Source organism: Mchenga conophoros, linkage group LG6, assembly GCF_057382185.1.
Source record: "Mchenga conophoros isolate Kocher_MC1m ecotype Shallow Benthic linkage group LG6, M_conophoros_male_GT1.1, whole genome shotgun sequence".
Taxonomy (NCBI): domain Eukaryota; kingdom Metazoa; phylum Chordata; class Actinopteri; order Cichliformes; family Cichlidae; genus Mchenga; species Mchenga conophoros.
The window spans coordinates 4680790-4693455 of NC_140531.1; the positions used below are offsets into that span (position 1 = coordinate 4680790).

A 12666-nucleotide genomic window follows, 5' to 3' on the forward strand; every position below is an offset into this window, starting at 1 on the left:
GGCAAAGCAAATGTGTTTGGTAGAACAAAGCATTCAGACCATGAGTCTGCTTGCTAAAACTACTGGATACAACGGGTTAAAAATAAATAAATAAATGATCACCTATAATTTCGGACGATCTGATTTCCTCGTGTCAGCATTGTTCCCACATCATCATAATTAATGTTGTTCCAGGTTCAACATTGCAAGTGACCAATCACCTTCTTGTGACGTCATTCCTTTGCGACTTCGAAATACCCGCCTTCGATTATTTCGAAATACAAGTGAAGAAGTGAAAAACCGCCGCCTGTCCGCCGAATTTGAAGTCAATTTAGGATACTTTCCTTTAATAAACGGTAAGCATTATACATATGTTCCTCACTTGGCTTGCTGTTTGTTTGCTAGCGATAGGCTACTTGACAACAGCATTAGCTAACCAGTGTTCTCTAGACCAGCGTTCCCCAACTTTTTGGGTGTTTCGTGGCCCGGGGGTTGGGTCAGGCAAAATTGCAGTAGCTTCCCTGATCATTTTACAAACATAAGTGAAGAGAATCTGGACTAAAAGGCCTAGACTTATGGTTGTGTGCTGAATCTATGAATCAAACTATCACCTGGAAACATAATTAACTGGTCCATAGCTGTGAAACTGGACATGAGTTCTTGATTCTATGGAGATTAACAGTAATCCAGAAATTTACAAATTTGTCCTGGTACATCGCGTAAATGTTGTCCCTGGGACATCATGTAGAAGTTGCCCTGGGACATCGTGTAGATGTTGTCCCTGGGACATCATGTTAAAGTTGCCAGAGACATACCATATGAAAGTTTAGCTTCTTTTAGCCCCTGTTTGTTTTATATTATTTTATATATATATATTTTTTAATATTATATTTAATATTTACATTGTATTGCAAAAACCCCCAAAACAAGTTAAAATGAATTAATGAATATTGACTAATTAAACCTTCGTTATTTTTCCACCAGAAATGGACGACATAATTAGAAGAAGTGTTCTGAATGACGAAAAAAAAAGAACTGGAAAAGACACACAACTTTGTGTGCATGTGTCACAATGCCAGGAGGACCCATTCAGTGTTGTGTTAGAAAAATTGAACTCATTAACCCTTCATGGACATTATAAATGTTTAAATGTTGCCTCAGGTAAAGACAGGAAAAGAGACTATTACAAATTCAACTGCATCAGAGCTGGGGAAAAAAGTCGAAACAGCTACAGAGCAGTGGGCTGTAAGGCCTATGTTTCATTTAAAGTACTCAAATGTTGGAAAGACCACACAGTCATCGTGCAGCGTACATATGATAAGCATGATGGGCATGATCCTTCGGACCCAAAAGACGCACATTTCAACAATATTTCCAGTGATTTGAGGAGGAAGATTGAGGAACTGCTTTCCCTTGGAACTAAGCCAGCCATCATACTAACCGAATGTCATAAATGGGCCAAAGAACATGGACACAGAGATCTTCACAACAGAGAGCATTTTGTCACACCACGTGACATTGACAGTGTTAGAACCTGCATGATGAGGAAGAAGCACTTTAACTGTGGAGACAGTCAAAGTGTACATACCTTACTTAATGGAAAACATCAAGAACATGTTCTCTTCTATCAACCATACACATCTGACCAAGAACTAATGATTGTTTTGCAGACACCTGTAATGAAATCAAACATGGAGAACTATGCAAAACAGTTAGTATTTGTTGACACCACGCACTGCGTTAACCAGTATTCATTTCCCTTATTCACACTTGTTGTAAGAGATGATCATGGGCATGGAGTCCCTGTGGCCTATGCTATTGTCAGCAACGAAAGTCAGAAAACCCTGGAAACTGTTCTTGGAATAGTTTGTGAGCATTTCCCAACTTCCCCGAGGTAAATAATACATTGACAGCTATTAATTTTGAAATAATTCCTTTTCAAAAAAGTTATAACATGCCAGAATCTAATGCTATAGCTGCAGCATGGGCTGCAAAAAACTTTCCTTTCCAGTTGTTAAAGTTATTCCTATAGGCTGTATGCAGTATTTTATATATCTACTTGTGAGTTGAAATGTTTAATTTGGCATTGAAGTGGTGCTTTGAGATAGCAAAAACATTTTCATACTGTTTAATCTCATTTAGTGTTTTCTTTTTTTCTGTAGAGCATTTATGGTTGACAAAGACTTTGCGGAAATAAATGCTTTGCAGAAGGTTTTTCCAGAGTCAGCTATCCTTCTATGCTGGTACCATGTCTTGCAGGTAAACCACATTGTTTTCTTTTCACGTTGTCTAAGATGCACCTGAAACACATTTTTACAACAGGGTCCTGTTGTTATGATTTGCCTCATTGTGATATTCACCTACTCAGGTTAATGAATATAAAGGGATAAAATGTTGAGTGACTTTGTCCATCCATTTAAGACCACAGTGCACTCATCTTCTGGTGGCTGCTTCCCAAAGCTCTTTTTGACATTTAAAAATATGTTTGCCTGGTTGATTTCTGTAATGCACAGGTCCTCTTGTCCAGTGAGTGACAAAGTTATTTTTGGACGTCAGCTTTCTTTTATGCTTTTTGTACAGCTGCTCCTCTGTCTCTCTCTCCAGATTAACTTTTTTTCTCTTACATTCACAGGCTGTTAATCGATGGCTTTCAAAATCAGAGTCCGGGGTCCATGGGCTTTCTAACACCCAAAATAGAAATGAAATCATTTCTTTCTTTTGTAAGCTGAAAGCTTGCACATCTGTAAGTGTAATTTGTCTATTTCACATTTTGATTTCTTGATTACACTAAGAGCATAATAACTTTCAGTTGCTAAAAAAAGTTACAGAGAGATACAAAATAGATTTTTGAAACAATTTCTAAAACTGGCTTCTTATCTTGCTTATCAAAACAAGTACTTAAGCTGTGCAGACCATCATTGTGTCACCCACTGTGCAGTAGAACTTGTGAGTGGGATTCTTTCACAGACAGATGCTGAAACCAAATATGCTTATAGGTTTAGTGTTCCTTCTTAGCCATTGTAAGGGAAGAAATAATTGCTTCTTAATACAAAAACACGACATATTATTAATAACTTAAAATTCTTAATGTTATTCAATAAAAGGAAAAGGGCTTCAATACATAATATTAAAGATTTCAATAGGTCTGTTAAATGGATTGAAATATATTCTGTTGCATCCAATTCTCTTAGGAGGACGACTTTAAAGCCACATCAGCAGAGTTCTGCCAGACATTTAAGCAATACCCTTTGGTGTGCCAGTATTTTCAGAAGCACTGGGAAGGCATTGGCCACATGTGGTGTGACTACGGCCGTCGCTTCAGTCACGCTCGTTCTGAAACAAACAATGTGATTGAAAGGTATGATTTATTATTTTGACCTCATTCAATTGTATTGCTGAAAAAAAGATATTATGCTTTAATCCAAGAGGCTAAACTGAGTAGGTTCGTCATGTCATTGCCAGAACAGGTTTTAGGCAAATCCTTTAAATTCTAGCAGCGTTTTTTATGTTATCACAACAAAAAACAGAGTAGGTGGATTTGCCTAAATCAGCTAAACCGGCACAGAGCATTCCTTTATAAAAGACGTGTGCAATAGGTATTCCAATTTTTTAAAAAATAATACAGTCTTGATTAAAACTTTAAATTCCTTCAATTACAGTTACTAATCATTTCAAATAACTGTTTTTCAGATTTTTCCACCGCCTGAAATACCAGTTTTTATCTGGCTACAAGAATAGGCGTCTGGATGATCTGATTGAAGTGCTCCTAGGGAAGGCCGACGACTACTTCTCAGTCATAAAAACCCTGCAAGATGTGGGCCGCATGAAAAACAGGTTTGCTGACACCTTGTCTCAAGTTTCAGACTCTGCTTCAAGACTGATGGAAAGTGGTTGGGCTCTTAAAATTACAGTCAAGAACAGCCATGGAGTTAATGCATATCAAGTCCCATCTGAGTCTAGAGAAGACATGGTGTATGATGTCTGCCCTGTTGAGTCCTACTGCAACTGTACATATGGCTTACGAGGACTTCTTTGCAAGCATCTAGTGTTACTTGCAAAATTAGCAGAGGCTGACAATGACATCTATCCAAACATGGAAACAGACCTTGGCAAGAATTGCAGTGAAAGAAAGGCATTACTTTGTACACTGTGAGGACTTGAAAGTGATAAAAATGCCAAGTTTGTTTGGAAATCTGTGTTTTTTTGCATCGGCTGAAACACTTCAGTGCATTTGTTGTACGTTCTCTCACTATAACACATGTGCTTGCCTGAAGGTGGCTTGTAGCCATTTTAAACAAATGAAAAACTCTCTGAAAAGTCCTCTATCAACTTTGAATGACACTCCTGTAGTTGAAAGCACAGACAAAAAATGCACAGAAGATGCAGTTGGAAAACTAAATGCTGTTTTAGACACAGTTAAACAGTGGGCATTCATTCCAGAGGGTATTACTGCAATGATAGATGAACTGCATACAAATGTCTTAAAAACAAAACAAGAAGTAGGCAAAAGTATATGCCAGTACGAAATAAAGACGACAGATAATGCACGCAAAATTAGGCCATTGTATTCTAGCAAGAAACGTTCGGCCAGCATCGACATTCCAACAGTCTGTGAAAATGAATGTGAACAGTCGATAACCACTGAAAGAGAGACATCCTCTGGAGAAAATGAAAACCTTTTGGAATACAAAACAAAAAAGAGAAGAGTTAAAGCTAAGTATATGCACAAGTAGACTTTTGTGTGACATTTCAAAGGGACTGCATCCATTACTTCTGTTTATTGAAACCTAAAGCTGAATAGCTGTCTTAACTTTCTGCCAAGGAACAGATGAAAAGAAATTGTTTGGTCTCTCAAGCAGTTGTTATTTATGTGTGTTATTCATTACTTTGGCTTGGTTGCTGTTTTTGATACAAATTCATCTGTGCCCATTGTAATATTTTCATATGTTACTATTTTTATATTGCTATGCATTATAAATAAAGGATTACTTATTACTATTAAAGGTCTGCATTTGTAATTGTTGGTATTATTTATAAAATATGCGCTCTTAAGTTTTTTGCTCCATAAAACGATACCTGTCACTTTTTGGACATAGAGTATCAGCTGTTGAGAATCCTGGCTCATACAAAATAGAAGTAAAAGGTTTCAACATCCAGCCTTTTTATGATTAAATACAAAGTGTAATAACAGAGTTATTGGGGTGTGATTTTGTTAATAGTTAGTCTTAAGTATAAGTTTAATAGTAATGAGTAAGAAAATATAGCCAGAATAATGGAATGAGACTAACACCTGACCTCACACTGAGATTTGGTATGAAGTGGCATGTTTGTGCTAATGCTGACATTGGGGCTCAGAGTTCCTCTGTGTGTATATATTTGTGAACGTTAACTTGGCTAATGTCCAAGGGTTTGACTGCTTTCCTGTTGGATTGTATCACAAAGAACAGGGATAAGAGCACCAGTGGCCGTGCACACCCTCATCTCTCTCCTTCACCCGATCATTAGTGTTGGAAACCGGCATTAGCTCAGAGTAGATTAGACTTCAGTATAGTGCAAGTGATTTGATTTTATGATTATTTGATTCAGTTTTTTCTGTGTTCAAGCTCAATTACTTTAATAAAATATGTTGAATTCAAACAAATAAATAAACAAATAAACTGTGGACATTACCCTTTTAAACCTTTCTGAAACAAGACAGGTAAAAACCAGTGTATAAAAGTTTACATAGGTATAAATAGCTCTAACACTTTACTCCAGCCTGGCGTCCACACATGTGGACATCACATTTTGGGTTATTTAGACCAAAATACTAAATCTTGATCAACAAGTGCCTGATATACAGTTACGAGGACATTATACTGCAACTGTTCTATCGAAATTTCAAATTAATGTCCTCATATGTGGCTCTCATTTTTCTCAGAAACAAAAATTAGGTAAAAAAAACAAAACCTGGTAATTCTTTCTTTTTACATTCATCGGGTTCCAATCGGCCCAAATATCAAAGAGAAATTAAAAATGCATGCCATGGAAGATTTCGGGTCTTAGGGGGTTAAAATGACCAGACCCCTCCGGCCTGTTTTCCAGGCCACTAAATTAAACCCAGTCAATTACCAATTGAACAGAATAAAAACCTACGAGGTCCACTAATAGTCCAAAAGTCCAAATCTTTAATAGAAAAGACAGGCAGAACTCAAACAAACAATAATCCAAACGAGGAGCATATATACACACTGGAAAGTAAATAATTATAAGTTATTAAATCAGACTAATTAAATACAGTAAAACTAATAAGGGAAGACGAACACACGGGAAATAAAAATAACAGTGTAAACATACCAAAACTCAAAATAAAACAGGAAAGCTACTACAAACCGAGTGTGACACAATTACATTCATATTGAAACATATGTGATAATTTTCTTTCTTTGTAGCATTTTTAAGATGTGTGTTAGAACAGTCATTATGCTGTTTGGATTAGGAACCAATCATTTTTGCCAAATAGTTAACACAAACTTAGAACAACAATGAACAATTTTCAAGATTCTGATTTACAGAACAAACAAAAGTCACAAAAGGTTTCATTATTTAAGAGACAAGATCAAGTTTTTCACACAGGAATGAAATGACAGAATCCAGTGCAGCGGGGCCAAAGGTGTGTGTCAGCAAACTGAAGGTTGAGGAATCAGTCAGCTCATGTTTAAGGTTGTGTTGGATTTTGAGAAGAGTCTGTCTGTTATTAGAAAGTAAGATTAACAATGTTACACCAATAACCCAAATACGGGGAAATGACAAATAATACCAAAAAAGATACAACTTTCATATTGTTTTACTAACTTACTTTGTCATATCAGCACTTGAATGGTCGATGCCTTTACAGACCATGTCTGTTGTGACATCGCAGGCCAATCTTCCGGCAAACCCGAGGGCTAGCTCCCCAGCCTCCTCTTCACTCAGAACACTAAACACTGTTACTTTAGTTTTGGCCTTCTTAGGCCTGTCAAGAATCATTGCGGGCAGTTTGGCTTTACGGCCCTAAAAAAGAAAAAGTGCAAACACCAAAAGAGCAGAGAGAGACACACACACGCGCACAAAGTTAAATGCTTTTGTTTACATGGTGTAATTGTGTATATGTTGCAGCAAATGCACAATTTCCAGCCACATTGTCACTTCATTGATACGAGTAACCCGGATTTATTTCAGGTGACATCAAAATCACGAAATGTATACCTACCCCAATCAAACCTCTGAAAACATGAACTGACATGTTCTCTGCATTGATTCTGTGCTTGATCTCGTCTTCTGTTATTGTGTAGGTTTTCTTTTTTGAGCTTGGTACAGATAAGCGACCATGCACTCTGTAAACTGTACTAGTTCCTTCTGAATCAGTTTGAAATTCTGCATCTGCATTGATCCTGTCAACATCATCAGCAGCAGCATTATCTGTACTCAGACTTGTGCCGTATACTTCTGCTTCTTTTTCGTTGTCTTCAGTCTGTGTACCTTCATCTCTTTCAGTCTGTGTACCTTCATCTCTGACTGTCAGTCCTCCTATCTCACTGTTACTTGTCGATTTGCTGCAGATGTTCTCTCCCTTAGGAACTTTTCCTTTGTCATTCGCTGCCTGATGCTTTCCCTGATGACATTCTTCACTGGCTACTTCTATTGCTCCTCCTGTATAGCCACCCACTATGCTGCACAACTCCTTTCCCTCTGCTGTGCTGCACTGTGCTGTTACATAAAGAAGAATGATATGAACAGCACTATATCAATTTAATTGTGAAGAGAAATCCCCACAATACGACACAGTTATGTCTAAAATAGTTTTGTGTAAAAACTGGATCTTGAAATGTCCACTTTAATTACACAGTCCTGGTGTGCAAAGGCAAAATTACGAAAAAAAATTTCACTTTAAACATTTTTGGACATTGTTTAGTTATATTGTGACTTACTCTCACAGAAGATACAGATGCCACAAACAGACTTTGAACAACGCATGTGCTTGTATGCACCACATTTCTGGCACTGCACCTGTGAATAAAAAAAAAAAAAAAAAGAAGAAGAAATAAACAAACAAAAAACAAATGAACAAAGTCCATTAAATAAACAATCTATATGGCTAAGGACATGTCATAGTGTACCCGGTCTTTGGCTGCAATCACACACCAGCACTGACTGCACTTCCTAGTTCGATCTGCAAAATATAATTTGTTTAAGTACAAGTTACATTTTCCAATGTTAGAGAAAAAGAAGGCAGCTAATTTTATCTTTACCTATTGAGGAAAATAAGTAGCGGCAAAGTCGGGACCTGAGCTTTGTGATTTCAGTGTTGTACTCCTCCACTTGTGTTTTACCGTCAATGAGAGATTGGGCAAACTAATAATTGACGAAGAAGAAAAAAAAAAAAAAGAACAAAAAGAATTAGATTAACAAAGAAATGTTTGTTTGTTTTTAACCCCCCCCCCCCCCGAGGAAAAAAAAAAAAAACAGAGCAACCAAAGCAAAGCATTACTGCTGAAATGGTTCAATCTACAAATAAAATTGAGATTTTACCATCCTGCCTCTAAGGCTTTAAAAACTGAATAGGCAAAAATGTAAACATTACTTATATAGGTTAAAGCTATAGTTTTCAGTACCATTATGACATGCACTCCACATGAGTTCCCATCCTGTTGATGTGGGTGGCTCACATGTGACAAGGTCCACTCTCCAGCGCAGCCTCTTGCTGAAGCAAATGAGCTGAGAGATCGCAGTTATTACAAATAAAAAGCATATAGAGAAATCAATAACCACGTTCGGTAATGATTTCAATTAAATTAAATATGTTATGTTAAATATGTTAATTAATTACCTCCAGTTTTTCAACACCGCACTTTTTCTGACCTCCGACTCGCCAAATGAATTCATATAGACTATGGTCCTCTTGGGTATGTCACAAAACTGTTTTGTAAAAAGATGGATATGGTAGGCTTGGGCCTTGAGCTTTCCTAATGAGGGACACTGAAAAGTATCATGCACTAGAGAGAGTGCAAAATCTGTGCAACTTACAAACAAGGTCCAGTGGCTGCCGTTTTCCAGACAGGCTCCAATCAATTTCTCATACATCTGAAAGATAATAAATATAATGGAAATAAAAATAATGTGACAAGTATGTTTTTCTGTCAAGAATGACACTGCAAAACTGCAAAAGCTTGTCAGGTGAGACTTGTAATTAATTCTGCAGATACACAAACATATAGAAAGTGTCATTTTTGGTTTACATTAATTAATTTCTATAGTGTGTACAAAACAAATCAAGACCACAGACTCAACACGCACCACTAAATTTTTGGTGTTCTTTATCAGTTGGCCAAGACAGAAATGTTTTAATCTGTGTGCATTGCTTTTGAACAAGTCTTTACACAGAAAAGGTTTCAGAAAGGTATTTTTCAGGTTCTTCTGACAAGGCTTCAATTTTGGAAAATGCTGTTTGTTTATAGTGGCAACTTATAAACCCTTTGTGATAAGAACATAGTTACCACAGTCCAAGTCATACCTTCAAAAAGTATGCACTTTGTGCTCTTGTGGACCCATCCAAAATTTTTCCAGTGATTTGGCTTGGTATTGGATAAATGTGAGGGAAATTCTATAAAAATAACATAAATACACCTATGTTTTCAAATACATTACAAAAAACGTAAACATGCTATGTCATTATGATCAAACAAGCTTTTCAACATACCTCACACTGCAAATAGATTAGGCCATCTATTACCTTATAAAACAAATAAATAAATACATATAAATAAAAACAGAACTAAGGAATACGATTCATTAAGTAAATTGTACAATAAAGTGTATTTAAAGCAGAATTTAACATTAGTTTTATGACAACATAAAAGGATTTTTATGTCAAGAGGTACCTCATCTGAAATGTTAGTCTGGTCAAACAGGGATTTCAAACTTGAAATACCAATAGAGTTTGGTCCAGCTACTCCCACAAGGTAATCTGTGAGAAAGCATATGCTGTAGTCAACAGATATCATTTTCTTTTTGCATGCTGCAACCATCATCCATTTCAGTCTTCTAGGAGCTTTGTCTGGTTGTAGTTCTTTTTTCTCCTCCTCATCTATTAATTAAATTGTTTTCTGACCTTCCTAACTGTTTCCGACCTGTCTTCCCAATGTGATGTTTAAGCAATATATGTATGGTCAGAAGGGGGTGAAATTTTCATTGCAGTTGTACGTGTAACATTGCATGTGATAATAAAAGGCTTGATTGGTTGATTATTCAACATGAGTTGACATTTACCTGACATTGTGAAGGAGTCACAGTTTCTGTAAGGGTGTAAGAACATAACATGTGGATTTGTTACACTTCTTTTTCACAAGTTAATAACAATCAATAATTTTCATTCCATTATTTACAAGCTATCACACGATGTCCCAGGGACAACATTTACACGATGTCCCAGGGACAACATTTACACGATGTCCCAGGGACAACATCTACACGATGTCCCAGGGACAACATTTACACGATGTCCCAGGGCAAATTCTACATGATGTCCCAGGGACAACATTTACACAATGTCCCAGGGACAACATTTACACGATGTCCCAGGGACAACAATTACACGATGTCCCAGGGACAACATCTACACGATGTCCCAGGGCAAATTCTACATGATGTCCCAGGGACAACATTTACACAATGTCCCAGGGACAACATTTACGCGATGTCCCTGGGACAACATTTACGCGATGTACCAGGACAAATTTGTAAATTTCTGGATTACTGTTAATCTCCATAGAATCAAGAACTCATGTCCAGTTTCACAGCTATGGACCAGTTAATTATGTTTCCAGGTGATAGTTTGATTCATAGATTCAGCACACAACCATAAGTCTAGGCCTTTTAGTCCAGATTCTCTTCACTTATGTTTGTAAAATGATCAGGGAAGCTACTGCAATTTTGCCTGACCCAACCCCCGGGCCACGAAACACCCAAAAAGTTGGGGAACGCTGGTCTAGAGAACACTGGTTAGCTAATGCTGTTGTCAAGTAGCCTATCGCTAGCAAACAAACAGCAAGCCAAGTGAGGAACATATGTATAATGCTTACCGTTTATTAAAGGAAAGTATCCTAAATTGACTTCAAATTCGGCGGACAGGCGAATTGACTTCAAATTCGGCGGACAGGCGGCGGTTTTTCGCTTCTTCACTTGTATTTCGAAATAATCGAAGGCAGGTATTTCGAAGTCGCAAAGGAATGACGTCACAAGAAGGTGATTGGTCACTTGCAATGTTGAACCTGGAACAACATTAATTATGATGATGTGGGAACAATGCTGACACGAGGAAATCAGATCGTCCTATAATTTCTGTAAATCTTACATGAAACTGGTCAGCTGTAGAAAATATGAGCTACACAAAACTGAAAGAAGTCCCAGTCACACACTTGTTTTCCCCACTGTGGACAGTCTTTACCCTTCAAGCTTGAGTCCTCTTGGTCAGGTTACTGAGTGGGAGAAGCCACAGAACAGAAAAGAGGTACAAATGTTTGAAACACACATATTTTAAAAAGTCACAAGGAAAACTCCATAAAGTTACAATTAAAGAACTTTTTCCCACAAGCGTTTGATGAATTCTAGAGTCTTTACCTTACAATATAAATCCAATTAAACTGAAGAGAACTGAACTCAGCATGGTGGCACAGTGGTTAGCACTGTTGCTGCAGGACGGCGCTCTTCTGGACAGCGATCTTGATGTTAATCCTGGGAGTAGCTGGAGCTACTCACCCAAGTAATCGAAGCACTTGGGGCAGTGCTTCGATTACCTGGGTGGGGGAGCACTGTTGCCTTCACCCTCCACATCTTCTCAAGCTTTCAGCCCTTGGTATTTCTCAAGTTTCTCATTTTCCTTCCTTGTGATGAAGGAAGGATGTATAGCTACATCTTCCTCTGCTTGTCCACCACGACTATTCTTTATTATCTCCAGTCTTGATCCATCCCTCAAGACTGTAAGACCAGACTAACCAACCTGCACTACCTGGATTAACTACAACAAAGCCTATGACTCACAGTGCCTCACACATGGATCCTGGAATGCCTAGAACTGTACAAACCCAATAGGACCCCAAGAGCCTTCATCTGGCAATGTGGTGCCAGGATAACCACCTCCAGCTGAACGTCGGCAAGACCAAGGAGCTGGTGGTGGACTTCACAAGGAGTCAGCACAGGAACTACAAGCCCATTATCATCAGCAGAGCTCCAGTGGAGAGGGTGCAGTCCTTCAAATACCTTGGTGTCCACATCTCCTCAGATCTGACATGGTCTGCTCACATTCAGATCCAGTTCAAAAAGGCTATTCAGAGCCTGCACCACTTACGACAACTGAGGAAGTTCAGGGCCTCTCCAGGGATCCTCAGGACTTTCTATATAGTTGCTGTGGAGAGCATCCTCACACAGAAAGTCCTGGTATGGGAACAGCTGTGTCAAGTACAAAAAAACTCTTCAGAGAGTGATCCATACAGCAGAACGCTGCTGCAGGACTGCTCCTCCCTCCCTACAGGACATTTACACCAAAAGATACTGGACCAGAGCCACTCAGATACTGAAGAACCTGTTCCACCCCAGCAATAAACTGTTCCAACTTCTGCAATCAGGCAGAAGGTTCTGCACCATCCGGGCAAGAACAGAGACCCTCAAGAG

At 38.1% G+C, this 12666-nt stretch overlaps 2 protein-coding genes across 5 annotated transcripts; one reads left to right on the forward strand and one right to left on the reverse strand.

Annotated features, from left to right (window-relative positions):
• Positions 1-262: 262 nt before the first annotated feature.
• On the forward strand, positions 263-4986 carry LOC146571917 (uncharacterized). 2 transcript variants are annotated; one of them, XM_085275908.1, is made up of 6 exons: positions 263-335; positions 964-1873; positions 2142-2238; positions 2612-2722; positions 3171-3337; positions 3670-4986. In XM_085275908.1, the coding sequence occupies exons 2-6, from the start codon at positions 966-968 to the stop codon at positions 4130-4132; spliced, it is 1746 nt and encodes a 581-aa protein (XP_085132034.1). In that variant the 5' UTR covers positions 263-335; positions 964-965; the 3' UTR covers positions 4133-4986. The 2 variants fall into 2 exon arrangements, with proteins under 2 accessions (XP_085132034.1, XP_085132036.1); XM_085275910.1 differs by lacking the exon at positions 263-335 and having other exon boundaries at positions 1731-2040.
• A 1137-nt stretch (positions 4987-6123) lies between these two features.
• LOC146571918 (uncharacterized) lies at positions 6124-11185 on the reverse strand. 3 transcript variants are annotated; one of them, XM_085275913.1, is made up of 13 exons: positions 9879-10090; positions 9698-9730; positions 9512-9601; positions 9410-9414; positions 9025-9091; positions 8828-8916; positions 8613-8715; positions 8250-8352; positions 8118-8170; positions 7929-8007; positions 7211-7707; positions 6818-7011; positions 6124-6709 (listed from the first exon to the last, which is right to left on the reverse strand). In XM_085275913.1, exons 1-13 carry the CDS (start codon positions 10026-10028, stop codon positions 6565-6567), a joined length of 1608 nt encoding a protein of 535 aa, XP_085132039.1. In that variant the 5' UTR covers positions 10029-10090; the 3' UTR covers positions 6124-6564. The 3 variants fall into 3 exon arrangements, with proteins under 3 accessions (XP_085132039.1, XP_085132037.1, XP_085132038.1); XM_085275911.1 differs by lacking the exon at positions 6124-6709 and adding exons at positions 10267-10292; positions 11079-11185 and having other exon boundaries at positions 6993-7707; positions 8828-9730; positions 9879-9964; XM_085275912.1 differs by lacking the exons at positions 6124-6709; positions 9879-10090 and adding exons at positions 10267-10292; positions 11079-11185 and having other exon boundaries at positions 6993-7707; positions 8828-9730.
• Positions 11186-12666: the final 1481 nt, after the last annotated feature.

Coding starts and splice junctions, on each gene's coding strand:
- LOC146571917 (XM_085275908.1), top strand. CDS start 966: ATGGACGACATAATTAGAAGAAGTGTTCTGAATGACGAAAAAAAAAGA. Junction 2,239..2,611: donor GCTGGTACCATGTCTTGCAG/GTAAACCACATT, acceptor TTACATTCACAG/GCTGTTAATCGATGGCTTTC. Junction 2,723..3,170: donor AGCTGAAAGCTTGCACATCT/GTAAGTGTAATT, acceptor CAATTCTCTTAG/GAGGACGACTTTAAAGCCAC.
- LOC146571918 (XM_085275913.1), bottom strand. CDS start 10,028: ATGATGGTTGCAGCATGCAAAAAGAAAATGATATCTGTTGACTACAGC. Junction 9,731..9,878: donor AGACTAACATTTCAGATGAG/GTACCTCTTGAC, acceptor TTGTTTTATAAG/GTAATAGATGGCCTAATCTA. Junction 7,708..7,928: donor CATCTGTATCTTCTGTGAGA/GTAAGTCACAAT, acceptor TTTATGTAACAG/CACAGTGCAGCACAGCAGAG.